The sequence below is a fragment of the Manis javanica genome, chromosome 3, assembly GCF_040802235.1.
Source record: "Manis javanica isolate MJ-LG chromosome 3, MJ_LKY, whole genome shotgun sequence".
Lineage (NCBI taxonomy): Eukaryota > Metazoa > Chordata > Mammalia > Pholidota > Manidae > Manis > Manis javanica.
Genome location: NC_133158.1, coordinates 202,803,241 through 202,823,333, shown reverse-complemented (window position 1 = coordinate 202,823,333; position 20,093 = coordinate 202,803,241). Strand labels below are relative to the sequence as shown.

The following is a 20,093-nucleotide window of genomic DNA, read 5'->3' as shown; positions in this document are numbered from 1 at the left end:
GGGACTTAGACTACTCTCTGTAAAATTACTATACTGAGATATTGGTCTAATTCAAATAGGTAATTTACTAAGGGTGAGTAAAACCAAATTTTAAAAGAAATTGGCTAGGCACACAATTATTCTTTCACGGATGAGCCTGAAGAAACTGCAATAATTAATCTAAAACTAATTAAATATATCTTCTCTTCCTTCTTGTAATTTAAATAATTCTCTGCCTTTCACCTCAATCGGTTAGGTGTCCACCGTAAATTTAGCCTTTATTCTATGTGCTGGTTTTTTTTAATTCTGTATTTCCTTTATTTCTACAGTTGGAGCACTGTGAGACAGCTGCTCAGAGCCCAGGCTTTGGAGTCAAGCCACTTTTGTTCAGATTCTGGCCCTACCATTTATAGCTTTGTGACTTGGGACAAATTGCTCTGTGCCTCAGTTTCCTCAGCTAAATAGGTACTGTAACACTATCTACTTCATATGGTTTTTATGAGTATAATAATATTTGTACTTAATATATTAAAACAATCTGGCACTTGGTAAGTGCTGTGTTTGCTATTATTAATCTTAAATAACTATAAAGGTCAGCAAACATTTCTTAAAGGGCCAGAAAGGGATTAATGTAGGCTTACAAGAGCGCCACACTAACCCTAGCAGTCACTGTAGTAGCATAAAACCAGCCGTAGACAATATGCAAAGGAGTGGGCATAGCTGTGTTTCCGTAAAGCTTTTTTTAAAATAAAAGTTTAATTTACAAAAACAAGTTAGCAGTTTTGCTGACTCTTAAACTCCTAGTTTAGAAAACTGCTCCTATCCTGGAAATGAGATGTGGCATTACTTTTCTAAAAAGACAAGCAGAGTCATGTCTAGAACACAAGGGGTCTCTCACCAGTGAGCGGCTGGGGGATGAGTCAGCAAAGCTGCACAGGATGCTTTGAGAAAATAGGTCAGGAACCCTAACACTGGTTCTAACACACTCAGAACATCTCTGCTTCAATCCCTAACCCTAACCATTCACAATATTTATCATTCCTAGTTATGGCCCTTTCAAAGTTGTATTTGTGCTAACTCAACCAATTTCTCCCCTATACAAGTGGCTGTGTGTATAAGCGTTGCTATGACATACTCCTAATGTCATACTACTATGACATTTCAGTTCTGGTCAGAGTATAAGCAGGCAGGACTGTAAACGGAAAGACAACAGAGAAGGGGGCTGACAAGGTAAATATGGCCCAGGAGTTCAGCTCTAATGGGAGCCTGGGAAGAAATGACAAACAGGAAGAACGTAGTACACCAAATCCTTCATGAATGAAACAGGGCAGAAGGAAAGTTTTAAACAATGAAAAAAGATCTCTGTACATCCATACGCCTTCCCATGCTTTTCATCCCTTTGGGTGACTCAGGATTTTGCTGCTGTCATTTGCCCTCCACGAAGGACTGTTTTTTACCATTTCTCATAGAACAGTTGGATAGTGTTGAATTCTTTCCGGCTTTGTATGTCTGAAAAAGTGTTTCGCCTTCATTTCTGAAAGATAGTTTTGCTGGGTAAGGGATTCTGAGCTGGCACTGTTTTTGACACTGCCCCTCCGTCTGCAATACCAGTTTGCCTTGCCTCCTGTTACCTGACCTTCTCTTCACATGCAAGTCCTCCACCACATGCCCCTATGATATGTGCCTTCCTCTGGCTTCCTTAATACCTTCTCTTTGTCACCAGATTTAAGAGATACAATTATGATATGACACAGGCAGTTGTCATGCTTCTTTTACTTGGGGCTTGTGAAGATTACTACAACTACAGATTTATTATTTTCATCAGATTTCAAAGTTTTCAGCTGCTTCAAAGAGCTTTCCCTGCCCTCATTTCTCCTTTTAGGAACTTGGATTCCTCACATATTAAGCCACCTCATGATGTCCTGTTCAAACTTTTAAAGCATTTTTTCCTCTTTGTGTCCCATAATTTCTTCTACTAAGTTCGAGTTTACTAATCTTTTTTTCTGTAATGTATAATCTGTTGGTAACACCGTCCAGTGTATTTTTAATCTCAGACATCTGATATTTCATCTCTAGAAACTGGATTTGGGTTTTTTTATACCCTTCATGTCTCTACAAAACATCTTAGATTCTTCTTCCAGCTTCTGTGAAATATGAAATACCATTATAATAGTAATTTTAATGTCTTTGTCTACTAGTTCCATCATCTGTATTACTTGTGAGACACTTTTATTTGATTGATTTTTCCCCTCATTGTGAATCATATATTTCTGGTTCTTTCCAAGCCCCATTGCTTTTTGAATTACTTTTTGTTATAAAGAAAATACAACATTACGTAAAGTTTGGAGGAAGTGGAGAAACAACATGATTCAGAAGCCTGACATACTAACACTTTTCATTTGACACCTTCCTATATACACTCCGTCCATACCCATCTACGTTTTACATACTTTACATATAATAACTCTCATATGTCCCACAAATACTGAGATATAAAGAGGTAGGTATGCATACATCTAGCACCCTTTTATAAAGAGGGGGATATGCATATATCTTCTTAGAAGCTCTTAAGTTCCAGTAGTCTTTACACATATGCACACCCCATGTTTACAGCTATAATCAAGTAGGTAGGTAAAATTTCTATGCTGTCAGTTTGCATCATAAAAATATTTAATATCTCCATATAGTCTTCATGTTTTTTTCTTAAATATCTTAAGGCTTGAAAAAATATAAACAAATTTATGCTTATTCTACAAGTAAAACAATTCAATTATATGAAAGAAGAAAATTCTATAGTCTCCACACTGTTTCCAATACCACTTGCTGGATAAAAAGTACTAGCAGACTGACATGTGTCCTTCCACATCTTTTGTTTCTCTCAATCTTTCATCTGTAAAGAGTAGATAGATAAATTATAACTTTTGGGAAACAAGCTTTTTTAAAATTTATTATACTGTAACTATCTCTCTAGATCACCAGATATGTGCCTTATTATTTCTTTCAAAATCTTCATCTAATCCTCTACCAAGGCCTTGACATAGTTCAGTCAACCTAATGGCAGGCATTTCCATTGCTTCCAGATTTTTTGCCTCTTTTGTTCTGAGAAACAGTTACATTGTTTCAATCCTTTCTGGTCTTTCTTCCAAGCTTTGTTGGGTAGGACCTGAGCTAAGGTTCTCCTGATACTTGGGAAAACTCTTCTCAGATTCCACCTGATTCCAGCACATTAGGAGGTTTTTCCACTCCCCCAGGTGAGAACAGAACGCTATTACCAGTTCCATGCAAGCTCCAAAGATTTCCCCTCTTCTCCTTTGGGTAGCCCTTTCCTGAGCACTGGATGGCCTTCTTACATGCTGCACTGGTCAGTACCCAACTGGTTATTCAGGCTGAATGCTGCTGGATACAACCTGAGGCTCCCTGTAGGTCTCCAGAGCGCTCTGCAGTCCTCTCCCAACGGGTACTTTGCCCTACAAATTCTAGCCACCTTAGACTCTGGACTCCAGCTCCAGCTCCTCAGCACAGGGAGACCCCTGGTCTTTGCCTGCATCCCCCAGCCCTGCTCTGTACATAGTAAGCTGGGCAGTCATGGGGCTCACCTCCTTGATTTCCTGTCTCCCACATACCACTGTCCTTTGCTGCCAGATTCCCATTGTCTTGGGAAGTATTGTTCCTTATATTTTGTCCAGTGTTTAACTGCTTCAGGCACAATGATAAATCTGGTCCCTTGTGATATAATGAGTCTTGAGAAATATATATTTGGTCATGCATCCACAGTTCCTGAAACACTGCAGTCTTAAAGGTGAAATGGGTGTTCTGTTACATTAATGAGAGACTTTTGGATCCCAACCCAAGGGCAGGGGCAATGAAGCCCTCACAAAAACCCCTTAGAAGAGCTTATTGCCCCCTGTTCTCTTGGGTCCTGATTCTCTGTTGGAGAGAACTTCTATGCCTGGGGAACCAGAATGCCTCCGCGGGCCACAGAGCCAGGCCCCAAGCTCCACGAGGATAGAAGCTCCTTTATTTGGGACCTTGTCCTGTGTCTCTCTTCATCTGGCTGTTAACTTGTACCTTTATCACATCCTTTATTAAACTAGTAAAACTTAAGTGCTTTCCTAAGTTCTGTCAGCCACTCTAGCAAATTAATCGAACCTAAGGGAAGGTCATGGGCACCTCCAATCTGTAGCCGGTAGATCAGAAGCACAGGGAACTGCCTGGGGCTTGTGACTGGCACAGGGAGTGGAGGAGGGAGGGCAGTCTTGTAGGATGGAGCCCTTAACCTGGGGAATCTGGTGCCATCTCCAGGCAGAGAGCATCAGAACTGAGTTCCCTGACACCCTGTTGGTATTCGAGAATTGCTTGGTGTTATATGTGGGAAGACCCCCTCCCACATACTTACACACATTGGAATCAGGTCTGGGAACTCAAATAGAGTTACACTACTATTACTGCTGTGTAAGTACTATTATTTTTGTATACACATGTAGGGAAAGAACACGACACACCAGTTACTGAATTCTGGCCAGGAGCAGAGGTTCACATAACTTTACTTGATTAAGATTTTATTCCACTGCATCTCAAGTAAGGTAAGAAGAATTTCTTTAGAGAAAAAAAATATCTCTACAACCACCACGCAGTTCAAAGCTGGGCACAGAGTGAACATAATGCAGAGGTACCAACGGAAGAGAAGCAAAAGCTTAAGGGCCTGACGGTCATGGAGACTGAGAGTCAGAGTCACCGGGCCAGGAGCTGCCCAAAAGCCAAGTGGTGAGGTGGGCTGGGGTCGCCTCAGAGCTTTCCCCATCTTCTCGTTTTCTGCGCTCCTAGTACATTATTGAAACTGACCCGATCTTCATGTTAATGTTTTTCATGTTAATGACTTAATTTTACCCAGCAAAACGTACCCATGTTTCAAAAGAGGCATAAGAGGGCAATGCTGAATTCAAAGAAACCATGAATGGCCTGTTTTCAGGAAACCCTATGAGTCAGTGATGACCAGCTATAGGGCACCAGGTAGCCTAATTGGCCTCCATTCAGACAAAAGTCATCACCACCAACTCCACCCCTTTGCTAATCTGCTCCCTGGAGGGCTGAGCATGATAACTGGTCAAACAACATGACAGTGCCTCTAATACGAGCTGTTTGGGGTTATAATCTCTGAGAGCACCTGCAAAGCTACTGCCTACAAATTAAAGAATAGGATTCCCTTCGAGGCTCTTTAACTAAAAGGTAACGCAGGACATTTCCAGTGAGTATAAATGTTAATTAGGTTAAAGTCGTACTATTAAGAGTTGAGGTTCATTTTAAATAGAAGAAGATAAACCTTGTTAATTTTTTTTAAAAGTCGAAGGAACTGAATGATAGTGGGTCTCTTTTCAAAATCAATATAACAGATGCATTAAATACCAAAGGATGCAGAAGGACATTCCCTATATACCTCACAAGGAAGTTTAAGAAAAGCATAACCCTATAGGGTTTAAATAGTAACCAAATCTGTGCCCCTGGCCACTCCTTCACTCCAGAGAGTTCTTCCCTTGCAAATCAGTAGCCACTTGAGGTACATGTTGGTGTTCTCCCCTGTGAAAATTAATGTGAAGGGCATAAAGATGTTCACATTCACAATGGAATCATCAGCAAAATACACAAAACCTCTGGAGTTCTTGTGCACTCCCAAGGGCTGAGTAAATAAATACCCTCAAAGCCCAACTAAAACAAACGGTGACTTGATCATTATGAAATTCCCATGTTCACAAATTATTCTCATGGAAAGCCTTGTGGTTATTGCTAATATACAATGATAAATGAATTTAGTAAAGCCACTTATATAAAATAATTTGTATGTTCTAAAAGGAAATGCCCTGATGATGTTTCAGATTTAAAGTCCTTTTTAAAGACAGCTGTTTCTGCCAGCATGGCAGCCTAGGAACTGCATAAATAAAAATGCTAGATATAATATAAAAAGAAATCTCCCTCAGTGTATTACAGGATGAGCAAAATCCTTTTCATGGCTGAATGAAGGAGGGAATCCAGAGAGATAAGCAGAAGACTAAAGCCATCTCAGTGGAGGGCATTTGCCAAGCTTGGGTGACATGACTGGATTTTGTTCAAGTAGGTCTCAAGGCCCACTGAAGCTTGAGGTATAATAAGATAACCCCCAAAAGTCTCAGACACCCAAGTCTGGGCCTCCTAAGTATAATGAATAATGAAAATTAAACTCATGCCACCCCAGGTAACTGCACAAAAACTGATTTCCTGGAAGGTTGAAATTAAGTAGAAGGAAGAAAAGCAATTATTCTCTGAAATCTCACAAGCAAAAACCATCCCCAAAGTAGGTATGCCTTCTGAATACATATTACCACAGTAGCCCAATAAACTCAAACCAAGAATTTAGTTTAAACTTGTTCTGAACTATTAGTGTTCCTGGACACCCATGGGAGCGGTGTGAGCTCCTGCCTCCACAGTGGGCCACACAGTCATTTCCTGGCACCTCTTCAGAGGAGACCTTGCTGCCCACACAGTGACACCAGCATTCAGCAAGCTGTGGGGTTGAACAGCTTCAGCAGCCTCACAGCCTCGAGGGCCAAGTCCGGGAGAACGGAGGGATGTCCCCCCAGATACGCACAAACACAGCAGCATAGCCAGCATAGGAAATTCCGTGTCTTGACCCCCAGGCCCATTTGGTTTCTGATCGCCATACCCCTACCCACGGAGAGTTACTTGCTTATACTTACTTATACTTGCTTCCCAAAACCACAAGTAAAAAGACTAAACACTCAGTTCATTTATTGTATCCGTTATTTTTGCTTCTGACCTGTAAACAAAGAAATCAACCACGTACCTTTAAATGAATTTCAGGGTAAGGATATCGTATGCAGGTCAAAAATGTACACTAGTAGATCATGTGGGAAAATAGGGCAAAAGAAGTTGAAAAGTTTTAATCAAGCTATTTGGGAAAAAAATAAATGGAAATCATGCTTGCCAATATGGACTACTTCGATATAACTGCATAACTAGTTATTGGTTACATCCCCTACAGACTACTGCCAAATACCACAGCCTGCAAAGGATGCCCTCCACACGGTTTCTTCATGTATCAGGAGTAAAGAAAATTCCAGGAGAAATGTACAAGAACACATATTCTGAGTATCATCATTTATAGTATTACCCATTTTCAAATGCTGTTAAAATAACTTTAGCGTGCAAGTATGTGACTGGTATATAAACAACTATTCGTACATAAACTATCATCTTCCTAAAAGTAGTAAAGGTAAGACTAGATCAGGTCAGGCATTGGATCTTATGTCAGACTGTTGTACCCGCAAGGATAACTCCATATTTCACTCACACTAAGTGTTCAACAAAGGTTTGATGAATTTATGGATATTTGTAGCTTAGAGACATGTGCTTAAACTTAGTCTGTGTAAACATGGGATTGTGAGTATGTAAACTCTTCAAGTTAATCCAGATGGCAAATAAAATCTGAACCAGAAATTACTGAAAGACTATATAGCCAATATTCTATTCACACATTAAGTATGAATTGAAAATTGTCAATATATTTTTACTGAATTAAGCATTTGAGCAAATAGCCAACTGAACAATACACAGAAAATGTTTATGCTGGTTATCTCTGATATCTTTCCCCAGAAAAGGTCTATTTGGGGGTTTAACCTCTCAACTGCAAGGTTTAGAGGACTTGAGAGATGAATACATATTTATATATGGCAGGAAAAAATACATTTATTGCACAAATGTTTTTACAAAGATCATCTTCCCATAAATAAGTAGTTGCATTTTTAAAAATATTCTCTGTACTACTATGAATCAAAATTATACAGTTAGCTATGTTCGAGACAGTGATTTTTTTACTTTATATCCATTTAATTTTTATAGTAACACTATGAGGATCAGAACATTGTCTCCATTCTACAGATCAGAGAATTGAAGCAGAAAGGGGTGAAGTAATTTGCCAACAGCTGCACAGTTACTCCATGGGGTGTTCAGTGTTAGAACCCTTGTCCAGCTCAGTCCAAAGCCCAAGTTTTTAATAGATGCACTATTTTGCCACTCTGAAATCTTAAAAAATAATTTTTAAATCCAATCCCAATCTTCAAAAATGTACCCAAACAAAAAAGAAGAAAAAGGAGGAGAAAGAAAAGGAGGAGGGCCAGGGGAAAATAGAAGAATAAGAAGAAAGAAAGTTAATGGCAGCACATGGAATCCAGTGTTCTGGATTCAAATTCTGATTCTGTCGAGGGGTGACATATGGCGAGTTATCTTAAAACACTAAGCTGTGTACCACCCAATATGGAAATAAGGTGTATTCTGGGACACTTGTTTATGATGCATACTGTTCTGTGGATGAAATACCAGCCCACCATTCTTCCTGGGACATTTTAATCCTGGGACCTGTAAGTGTGTCCTATACTTACTGCCTGACATAATCAGTGTCTCATTTGTGTATTTAACTCTGGTCACCAACTCACCCAGCAGACCGCTCACAAGTCTCTTCCCCACAGAAACATCAGGCAATATCAGCCCTGATGTAGGTCACTGCTTCCGTCACCCATTCCAGATGGCAAGTCAATCGCAATGATTCCTTCCCTGGTGTCTGCCTGCAGGCTACACTCCACCCAGGCCCGGATATACTGTTTCTTCTCCTGGGACTAAAAATTATAAGAAAAAGAAAAACTTCTCCTTGTTCTGAGGTTTAGAAAAGAATGAGTCAGAAAAAGGAAGCCTGTTTTACCAGATTTTGTTCTTAACCCATTTGTTAGAGAAAAAGTACAAGCAAGAACTCTTCCTCCATCCAGAAAACATGGCAATTTGCTAAAAGTAATATGTTTTCTTCAAAGGAACTGTAATATAGTAAATATTACCTATACTACATATTTGGAATGTGCCACACTCTGCATTCTTAGGAAAGCAGACAGGAGTTCCAAGAAGTTTATTTGACTCTATCATCCTTCAGAGCCCAAATTTTTGACCTTAGGGCTTTCAGACAAGCTAGGATTGAAAAGATGAAGTCACTGAAGTACCTCCTCACAGTGTATTTGTTTTCTCAAAGGCATTCACTCATCATCTACATACATAACCTACACAGTAAGCCACTTTCCTGACTCACCTGCATTTGAAAGGATATTCTTCACACTCTGTATGGGCTCACCATCAGAACTCAATGAATACTCAGAGAGCAAATGCAAAGTGTGAAAACGATTTAACAAGTACCACACAAAACGTCAGAGCCTGTGTCAAGAATGGGACACCACAGCTGACTTCTACCCAAATCCAGTTCAAACCCTGCCTGATGAATACGGTCACCTACTGTTCCAATTTATATAATTGGGGCAACATGCCCAGTGCTCACCTATACTGTTATCACTCAATATTCTTCTAAATATCACAATTACTCATATGCATTTGCACTTGTCCTACACATAATTGGGACATTTCATTTGCAGCTCTCCACTCTTAGAAAATCCTCTCTGGAAAGGGAGCAGGGTTCATCTTACAATCCTTACTCTGACAATACAGTGTGTGGCTTATAAAATGCAGGAATGTGGAAGGCCAGATGTATTCTCACTCAGGAAAATCACAACAGATGGATGCCTGGGGCACAAACACCATCATTCAGTTGCCAGTCTAATGGCCACTGCGGTGGCTGGAGAGGTTCTCCCCACTTGCCGCCGAGCTTTCAGCTCAGCCCTGAACTTTCCTGAGTCTCAGTTTGCTCTGAGCCAAAAGGGGCAATAATAATGTTACCTGGAGGCATGGTAAAGACAGGAGACCATTTAAAATGACTAATGTAAACATACGCGTTATATTATTTTGACGTGAGTCATGAAGGTAACTCCTAGAAATAGAAGGCATATGGGGTCCACAAATTCCTCCTCTAGAAAGTTCTCTGTTTGGCTGTTTTTCTACTTCTGCCTGATGCTCTTCCCTGGGCTATTTTAGAGGGTTAGCTTCCATGCATGAGGTGCACGTAACATGATAATATAAGTGCAAAACACAAAATTCATAAGCCCTCCACCGCTAGGCGCTTGTGATCAGAAAGATCAGGGCTGAGGGATGTAGAGCCATCATTTTGGGGTAGCCAGTCTGCTGCACATGGCCACTGGTGGTCACAGAGGAGAGCTCAGGAGATGCAGCTGCCGGCTCCCAGGAGAGGCAGGGTCCTCAGGTACCCATGGTGCACGACCCATGTACTGAGAGCCTCAAGATGACAAATGTGAGGAGTGAAGGCACTGCTCCCTGCCCCCATCACACAAACCAAATGCCATCAAGGGAACGTCAACACCACCGAAGACATCAAATGCTGTTGGCACATATGTGCTTTGTGTCTCCACCTCCCTAATGACCCCCCTGATTTGTGAAATGGTGCAGTGTGTTAGCCACTCTTGAAATGTCTTTTCTAAACATTGAAGTGAATGCTTTGAGGAGCATACTCATACAGAAAATAATAATTTACTTGGAAAAAATAATATATTTGGAAGCCCGTCTGACCTACTTTAATGTACAGTTTCAACTTTTTAGAACTATTAGCATTCAAGGAATTTTTTTTTAATATAGTCAGTAGCAGAACTTTTAGCTTAAACTGTAGATGTAAGTTGCAGAAGAGCTGAGTAAGACAAACACATCCTTGGTTCACTTTCTGGATTTCAATTAACACATAATTTTTCAATACTTCTTAATACAAATATATAGCAAGCTCTGCAGGATAGTGTGACAGGATTAGCACACATTTGTAAGGAGCTGACAAACACAACATTCCCTTAGCCAGCCCACATCTCAAACCCTAATAGCCAATGTCCCACTTGCAGGGATCACAAGAGCAAGAACTAAGTCAATAAGCAAGGGACTCCCTCCACTTTCTGAAAGAATGCATTCTATGTGATTTATTCCATAGCTTTGAGGCTATAAATAGTTTTTTAAGTGCTCCACCCCAAGCATCATTATTCAATAGGTAACTGAAGGAAATAAACCACTAAAGTCATATTGCTAAATCATTCTACTGTATCCAGGGCTGGGGACAAGAGTCTCCTCTCCTTAATTTAGCAAGGATAAGGCCACTATTAATTACAGATCTTGGAATCTGAAAATACTGTAAAAGGCCTCAAAATTCCCCCAGTAAAAGGAAATCATGCATCGCTGGAATCTTGCCAGACACCTGAGCCCTGGCCTAGCCTGAGCCTACCCGTGGGCTTAGAATGCTGCAGGAGGCTCTTCCACAGCTCAGGGCAGCAGCACATCCCTCCCCACCTCCCCAGACACCAGATGGTCCCAGCAGGATATGCAAGGCCTTGTTTGAAAGGGATTATTAGCCTCTATCTTTTCCAAGCATTCTTAGAAAAGTTCAGAGAGTGTCCTAGTTGTAAATATTTTAAGCAGATAGGTCCTAAGGTATTATCAGAAATAACATTCTAAAAAGAAAAGATATTAATAGTGGTACATCACTAGCCCTTGCTACTATCCACCTGAGTTCTAGGAAACTTCAAAGGCTAACTGCTGTCCAGTACACTCATTGTTCAAGAAGCCCAAGGGATTACTAATGTGACTAGTGTTCTCAGTGTCCAAAGAATGTGGCAGTGAATACAAGCAACAGAGTCTACATTTTAAATCAGGGAAAGCTGCTAAGATGTACAAAAAAAGGATTCATACATACACAGCGGGGCAAGACAATACGGTTTCTGGAAGAAGAAACTATACCGAGCATATATCAGACTTTTGTAGAAAAGTGAGCCATCGTGAGGGCAAGAGGGGAAGCTCCGAAATGATCAGTAACTTTCTTAAAAAGCTTTGCTAGGTTCTTACACACGTTTAACTGCTTCATCGTGGGCTACGGGAGGACTCACAGAGCAGGGAGAGGTCACCAGAAACCACAAGGAGTCCATTAATTCTACATGGACTACCTGGGAGAAGGTATTCCAGTTAGATTTTGAATTTGCAGTATTCCCCTTACAGACAAAACTAGGAAGGTCTCAGGAGACTATGCGTAAACAGACAAACAAAAAGGAGAGTTAAAGCTGGCTTAGTCTCAAGGGATATATTTAAGGAAAAGATATCTTACTCATACCCAATAATCCTAACTTGCCATTTGTGGGCTGAAAATGCATGTGGCCCTCTGGACAAGTGCTAAAGAATTACTACAGGCAAATGAAGAACAGAATTCAAGTATACAGAATACCATGCCTTATCCATCCCTTTTGCAAAAACTGTATTTTGGCCACTTTGGAGCTCACACCAGAAGCAGAAGGAGAAAAATGTATCAAGATCTAAGGGCTGAGAACTAAAACAGAAGAGACTGTTTAAGAGGAGCAGCTCTATGAATTGCATTTTTATGTGAGAGTTTGGCGATCTAGAGAGGCACCAACCAAAAAAATATGTTTGGATATTTAATATTCTGATGGAAAAAAATAAACAGGGGCTTGAACATCAAATTCTAAAATGCCAAACCAGGAGGTGCCAATGAAGCCAGAAGTACAACACTGAGGCCTGAGAGATTACAAACCGAGGAAAATTATCCCCAGAACTCACATCCCAGGACACTGGGACACAGGCTATAGAGTGAAGAGCCCTTTAGGATGAGGTCACAAGCCTGTTTCCGTGTAAACAGGAGTGCATATGCTAATCTAAAGGCAAATTTAACCTTCTAAATTACCCACCTCTAATCCTTCTTGGATTTTTCCCAACAAAAGAAGTCACATACTCAGAAGAGTCCGTGCAGAAAGTCTTTGTCTTGGTACTCACGCTAAGAGGATAAGGATGCCTCATGCATCTTACCAGCCTCTATCCATCACTCAAACACTGATTGCTTCCATCTCCCTTACTGGATGTTGTATTTTCAATTGCCTGAGCTTTCCCGACATCCCCTTAAATACAAATGGAGGTGGGGAGGGGATAGCGCAGGCTTATCAGGTCTGCTTTTCCGGACAGTCTTTAGACAAATCTGAGGCTGATTTGCCCTGACTCTGCCCAGGCCCTTCACGGATAGTAATGTGCAGATGAGGTGCTGGTGCAAAGCAGTGGTGAAACTGGGCCCCTGGCTGCCCTGGACGGCCTTCTGCAGTATCAGCCTCCCCAGGACTCCAGAACCCTCTGCACTACACAGACTAAGAGAAATCTGATTGCAGACACAGGGTGCTGTGCTGAAGACAGGCAGACATTCCTTTGAATTATCTGCATCTTTGTGTCTGTTTATATGGAGTGATTAACGACCGCTACTCTGTCCTAGTGGATTTAACTGTATAACTATACCTGAAGTTATACTGCCCTGACTTACTGCCTACTTTCACTCATATGAAAAATGTCTTTCTAAACCAAAGTTCAATTGAATTAACAGGAGACTTCTTTTCTGTCTTATAGTTTCGTGAACTTGCAATCAGCATTCTCATGTGAAATCAATATATAATTATATTCTGCTTCACAAATATATTAAGGATGGCACAGTTTCAACAGGTTATAATGAAGAATATTTCTCCTCAGTTAACATTTGATCTTGGTTAGAAGTTTATAGATGAGGCATGAAGGTCATATTAATGGTCTACTGTAATGAGAAGAACTTACTAGCTACCTGACAATAGTAATCTGCCCCTAAGGTAAACATTAAAAATCAGCTATGATGTCAGTCCTCAAAGACCCTTTATTCTAATCGGGTTGGAAAAGGAGAAACTAGGTTCATAGCCATTTCACTTGCGTCAGACATAAAACAACTATATTTCCATTTGTCTAGACCCCAGGTAAACAGGGGTAAATTGCTATTGTTTGCATTTCAAGGAAGGCCTGGGAAAGGCCAGCTAAAAATGGAGTGCACATTTTGCAGACAGGAGGCCTGGATTCAAATTCTCAGGAATCTGAAGTGCTGGACCTCACAGAACAGCTGTCTTTCCACCTGTGTTGGGCCGAAGGCATGAACTCCAACGTGCTCTGAAACCATAAAGCCGTGTTGTTCATTATGACATCAAGCCACCAAACACTTTGAGGAACATGAGGGCCACCGTAAGGGAAGGTCAGAAAGGGTACTCTTTGGGAAGGCGGGCACATCAAAGGCAGCCCCTGGCCTGCATGGCACCCTCACTTGCTTTTGCATGGCTACCATTCACGTATCTGTCCTCGTCATTCTTATTTTAGATGACCTTTTTCGACTCTTGTTTGGAATTTCAATGTCCTATTTAATTTTTTTCCTGTTATTACAATTTGTGTTTGTCTTATATGGTGCCAGAAGGGAGGCAAAACAAAAGATTTTGCCAATCTTCAGCCAAGATGGTAAAGTAAAGCCTTTCATATTCCCAAAAGTGCAGGGCTTAATCATCTAAAAGGTGACTTGGGGCATACTTCTCAGCCTCCCACTTGGTCACCTCATTTCACCCTAACTACACACACACACACACACACACACACACACACACACACACACACACAGGTGAGCCCTTGTACTCAAAGATAGGAAAGAGATACAATTCGAGTAATAATACAAAGTTTTTTTTGTTTATCTTCAACAGCTGTGTTAAAACATAAATTACTATTAAAAGAAAAACAAAAGTAACTACTCTTAACAGGTTTTTTTGTTGTTCTTGACCTACATGTTTATTTGCTGAGGAAAACAAGCATTTATGTTTGAGGTGTGTTTCAGTATACATGGTACAACCACTTAGATTTTAAAATTGAAAACATTCTTAAATAGAAAAAGACAAGTTCACAGAAACTTCTGACAATTTCTAACATAAGATAAGCCTGAAATAACACTTATTCTGAGAATGCATTACCTAGTTTCTGACCCTCCTCATGCTATATTCCTACATTCATTTGAGGATAATGACTGAGGATCCTAAACTCTCACTCAAATCTGAGGGGATCCTGCATTGGGCCTACTGGCCCTACTCTGGGACGCAAACACACGCACCCTGGTCCAGTCCAGCAGCGCGTGAGCCCTTCCTCACGGTGGGCTGGGAATGCTCCTCCTCGGAAATCTCAGAAATACTACTCCATTCCTCTCCTTGCTTGGGGAAAACAAACCACCCCGAACACGGGTCGCACCGCGAGCGTGCAGCCAGGACCCCGCAGCCGTGGATCACCAGAGCAGACCATGTCCTGCCCTCCACAGGGGAATGCGGCAAGGGAAGGCCCAAGTGCTCACGGGGCCCAGAGACTGAGACGCGGGCAGGGGGAGGGGAGAGGACCAAGGACCCACGGGGATGTGGACAGGGACCAGGCGCTATGCCTCGAGCACCAGGGCGGCCCGTGTTCTCCCAGTGAGCACGCGCGCGCACGGAATGGCCATGATGCCCTCGACGGCGGCCCGTCGGAGCGCCACAGCCCACGCTCCCCTCCGACGGCCGGTGGGCCCCCGAGGGACCGACAGGCTGCCCCAGCTGAGGGTCTGGAGAGGCCAGTCCGGGGGGATGACCCATCTACGTCGGCCCTCCTCCCTTTAACCCTCCTTACCGATTTGGTCCACGGACTGCGGGCCACCTCGACCTCCACTCTGTGGAGGCTGGGACCAAGAGCCCCGGGGCTTCGAACTAAGGCGGCGGCGCTGTCACGTGGTGGCGCACGTGCCCGGACCCAAGGCTGCTGGCAAGAAGCGCGGGCCGCGGAGGATACGCCGAGCAGGAGCAGAGGGGAGGGCTCCGGCGCCCTGGCGGCGCGGGAGCGCGCAAGGGGACGCGAGCGCGAGCGGGCGGCCCCCGGAGCCGGCCAGGGCTGTTAGAAGGGGGACGCGTCGGCGCGCACCTCGGTGAGCGCTCCCGCGTGGCCACAGCCTCGCCTTCAGGTCACAGGCCCCGGGAGCGAGCGCGCCCGCGGGGCCGCTCCGTCCAGCTTCGGGGACTCGGGCCCTGGAGGAGGCGGCGCTGTGCCCCCGAGGCAGGGCGGCCGCCGCGCGTGGCGTCAGGACAGCCGCCCCGGAGGGTCCGCTTTGCGGGGCCGACCGGACCGTGGAGGGCTCCCGACGCGGGGACGGGGCCGCCTGGGCCGGCCACACCGCTACGCCGAGCCGGTCCGAGCTCAGGCAGTACCGGCGCCGCCTGAGGGAGGCGGAGGGGAGGGAACAGGTGGGCTCGCCACCCGGAGCCCCGCCGCCCGCCCGTGGCCGCACTCACCGGCCTTGCACGGGTCCTTGTAGTCGATGGTCTCAGCGCTGTCCTCCGGGCTGCCCTCCGAAGGGTAGTCGCAGTCGCGGCCGGCGCACAGCCAGAGCTCCCCGGAGAGCACAGCCCCCGAGGCCAGCAGCCACAGGAGCATCCCCGGGGACAGCGCCCCCAGCCCCATCCTCCGCCCCCCGAGGGCTCCGCCGGCGTGCGGGGCTCCGCACTCCACTCCGAGGCGGACCGCGCTCAGGTGCCCGCCGACATACGCGCGCCGCCGGGGCTGAAGGGCGGGAGCTGCCTGTCACCGGAGCGGGGTCGTCGGCAGGGCGCGGCGCGGGCAGGTAAGGAGCCGGGCCCGCCAGGCGGCGGCGGGCGCGCTCGGTCCCGGAGCGGGGCGGGCGCTCCCGGCCAGGCCGTCCTCCGGCGGCCCGGCTCCCGCGGCTCGGCGGCGCCCGGAGCTCGGTCCCGAAGCCTGGCCCCCGGCTCAGCGGCCCCCGCGCCCTCGCTACCGGGACCCTGCGGTGCAGCGCCAGCCGCCCGCCGCTCCGGGAAGAGGGTCCGGCCTGTGCATCAGCACCGCGGCGCCGAGAGCGGGCCCCGGGGGAGGGCGCGGGGGGCGGGCATGTCCGCGAGCCCAGAAGCGGCGGGCCCCAAGCGCCGCCCGCGAGGAGAGCACCGGCGGGGCCGCAGGATGCGCCGAGCGCCTTCCCCAGCCTGTCTTTTACCCTCTTCCTAACTTGAAAAAAAAAAAAATCTTCCAGCATCTGACCCAATCACTCGCATCCTGCTTACTTATTCATACAATCAGGGTCGAGATCCGGGCGCAGCCCCCCTCCGACTCCTTTGATAGCCTTACACAAACATACACCGAGCGGCGGCAGCCCCGCTGATCCCACCAGGGACGAAAGTGACCGACGCTGTCTCAGCGTCCGCTAGCCGCGATTCACCGGCGGCGCACGTGTCGGGCCGGAGTGCCAGACCCGGGCGGGGCGCGGGACCGTGGCTGAGCCGTAGACCCCCTACCGACTCTCCAAATAAGGGGCAGACTCTTACCCCCTCCACAAATACGGGGCAGATCCCTACTCCTTACCCCCCAATTAAGGGGCAGACCCCTACCCTTACCCCTTAAATAAACGCGCACCCCCACCACCCAAATAAGGAGCAGACTCCTTCCCTACCCAAATAAGAGGCAGACCTCTACGTCCTACCCCCTAAATAAACTGTAGACCCTCCACTCCACAAATAAGCTGCAGATCCCTACACCCCACCTCCAAATAAGTAACAGACTCCTACCTCCCCCTAAAACATAAGCTGCAGATCCCTACTCCCCGCCCGCAGATACACAGCTAGTGCGTCTCTTCTTGGTGTAGCCGGCAAGAGGAGGGAAAGTGAGTCCCTGCAACCTTAAGCAAGGAAATAGGCTACTTTAAAAGTCCTCAACCAGCAAAGTTTTGCTCAACACTAATATCCTCAGAATGGCAATTTTTAAGAATTCCAAACTCAAACTAGATTTCAGCCGCAGGAAACGCAGGACTCTCTGCGGCTCCGGTGGCACAGGAGGAGATGGGGGCGCTGGGGGCGAACTTGGGCAATAGGAGCCTTGGGTAGTCTCCTTGGGGTCCTGCCGCTGTGCTCTGGAGGAGAGCGTGTAAAACCTGGCAGCGGCAGCGAGGCCACCACATGTCAGCCTCACAGACGCAAGACAAACACAGGTTGTGGAGAATTGGGAAGAAAAAAAAAAAACAAAAACAGAGGAAATCTCTGCAAAACCCCTGTTGTGAGCAATTCAGAGGTTTCCCCACATCTGCAAGTGGTTTCCAAAATAGGTGTGAGGACTTCTCCTCCCCAAATTTCCAAGGGACTGGTGACTGGGGGCCTTCTTTCCTTTACCAACTAAATCTTGAACTGTCACTGATGCAGGGACTTGTAAAAAATCATCTGCTGCCTTTACATCTTAAATTAACATTTAAATACACCTTCCCCCACTGGCCACACACACGCTTTTCCAAGTTACCATCAACCTGCAGTGTCATCTGGAGAGAAATAGGAAGGTAACCACACACAACACACTTGACAGGAAGGCCCAGTTTAGAGTTAAAGAGTTTGACTAGATTTTGTCCGTGGTAAAGAAAAATTAGAGGCTAATCTTGAACAAGTATCAGCTATTTCCAATTTAAACTAAGAGTAAGAGGATTGGAGGACAAGGTAGAACTGACTGATGACATGTTTCTGGCAAACGGGGGCTTTTTCAGAGGCCACTGCAGTGATGGAGCCTCCCATCTGTAGACCTCAAACTTTTAACCCCAGGTCACAGAACAGAAAGCAGATTTGAAGAGAGTTGTTCAATAAGCAGGTAAGGGTATTTGGTTTTGAAATCTCTTGCTGAGTCATTCTCAAATTCTTTTAGCCATCCAAAAAAAATTGTTTGCATAATTAATAATGGTGTTGCTCTAGTGCAAGGCTAAACAATAATATATTCTGCTGAGCCCAACTGAAAGCCAGAAAATGTGACTTTCCTTTAGAGGATACTTGTTCCTGAGCAACTGACAGTGTCCCCACTCCCTGCAACCAGACTTTCAAAATGTTCCTTGCTAATCTAAATGGCTGCAAACATCTCCTTAGACTGTTTATCATATGTAAATTTATAAGAGTTTGTACCTGGAATATGCCTGAGCATCACTTTGCAGGAGTGTTTCATTCATTTGTCCTAAAAAAAGGGGTACCATACAGAGTGTGTGTGTGTGTGTGTGTGTGTGTGTGTGTGTGTGTGTGTGTGTGTGTGTGTATCTGCTCATTATGTAATGATGCCTACCATGCTTTCCTTACAGAATTTATCACTGTTTAGTTCTACAATTTTATCAATTTGTAATCCAGAGTTAGAATGATTGATGCAGTAGAACCTCAAATCAAAATGCAAAAATGTTTCTTTATAGCTAAAATATGTGCAGAGAATGCTTATTTATACCACAATATCCCAGGCCAATACCCCTGACTTATTTTTAATATTATCTTAAGATATTTATTAGATCTTTTTATAATAATAAAATACCTACCTTTGAATTTTATTTCTATAGTTACTATGATTGCAAACTAAAAATAGATTTTGCCCTGTCCATGAAAAAACATAAATTTGCTGGAATTTGAAAGAAAACATAAACAAAACTATGCATGTGAGAAGGGAGTCTCATACCACATAGGCAGTATGTGAACCCAATCTCCTCAGGAAAATAAAAAGAGGGTATTGATTCCTTTAGAAAGACATTTGCTGAAGTAACCTTGACCTCCAGCTGGCCACTGCCCAGCCACTATGGCCACCTGCAACAGTACCACATGGGCGCCAGCATCCCAGAGAATAAAGCCAGCCAGCCGGGAGAGCTGAGGTGCACAGCCTGCCCTGCACCAGGGGGTATGTCTTTTTTTGCTATCAGGAATTACACTTGCCTTGTAGTCAAGTCAGTCAGAAATGTCTGCTTTCTTATTTAGTTAATTCATGAAAAGCTAGCAGTGATTGTTTTTTGTTATGAAAACAAATGATACATAAATATATATCCACATATCCCTTGTTTTAAAAACAGATAGTAATTCAGACCAGTGTGGATTAAATGTGTCCCAGCTCTCTGAGCTAAACACTGTAAACTTGTTAACAAAAGAGGGTGTATATAAACTGACTTCTATGAGATTGTCTTATCTGTAGCAACTATTGGCAATTTCATGTGGTTCAACCTATTACTTCAAGGTTTTAAAAAGACCCTGCTTTGTGTTAATACTGTTGTTTTGAATTAAGCTACATTCATCTTAAACACCTTTCAATGAGAAGATGCTTCTCTGGACCTAATGGCCTTTGACTTCCATATTTTCTTGCATTCTATAATTTTCTAGAGCACACCAATTCATGTATCACCGCTGCAGGATGTTCCCAACTCTGGATAATTAGAGTGACACTACTTCCAATGAAAATCTGTCCGTATTGATGTATTTCAAGTAACAAATACAGTGTCTGAGACAGAATGAAAAAGTGAACAGAAGGGA

General features: G+C 44.3%; 1 protein-coding gene across 4 annotated transcripts in view; it reads right to left on the bottom strand.

The window, feature by feature from the left end:
- Positions 1–17,161, bottom strand: part of TLL1 (tolloid like 1) — a 190,985-nt gene extending 173,824 nt beyond the window's left edge. The window contains exon 1 of one of the 4 annotated variants that reach the window (XM_073232629.1): positions 16,857–17,161. Coding sequence is in view for 3 of the 4 variants with exons in the window: in XM_073232630.1 (XP_073088731.1) it covers positions 16,077–16,245 (169 nt within the window). In the remaining variant the exon portion in view is untranslated. Of the gene's footprint in view, positions 1–16,076; positions 16,814–16,856 lie in introns of those variants that run through there. The other 3 variants (XM_073232630.1, XM_073232627.1, XM_073232628.1) reach the window with 3 other exon arrangements.
- Between the last annotated feature and the right edge of the window lie 2,932 nt (positions 17,162–20,093).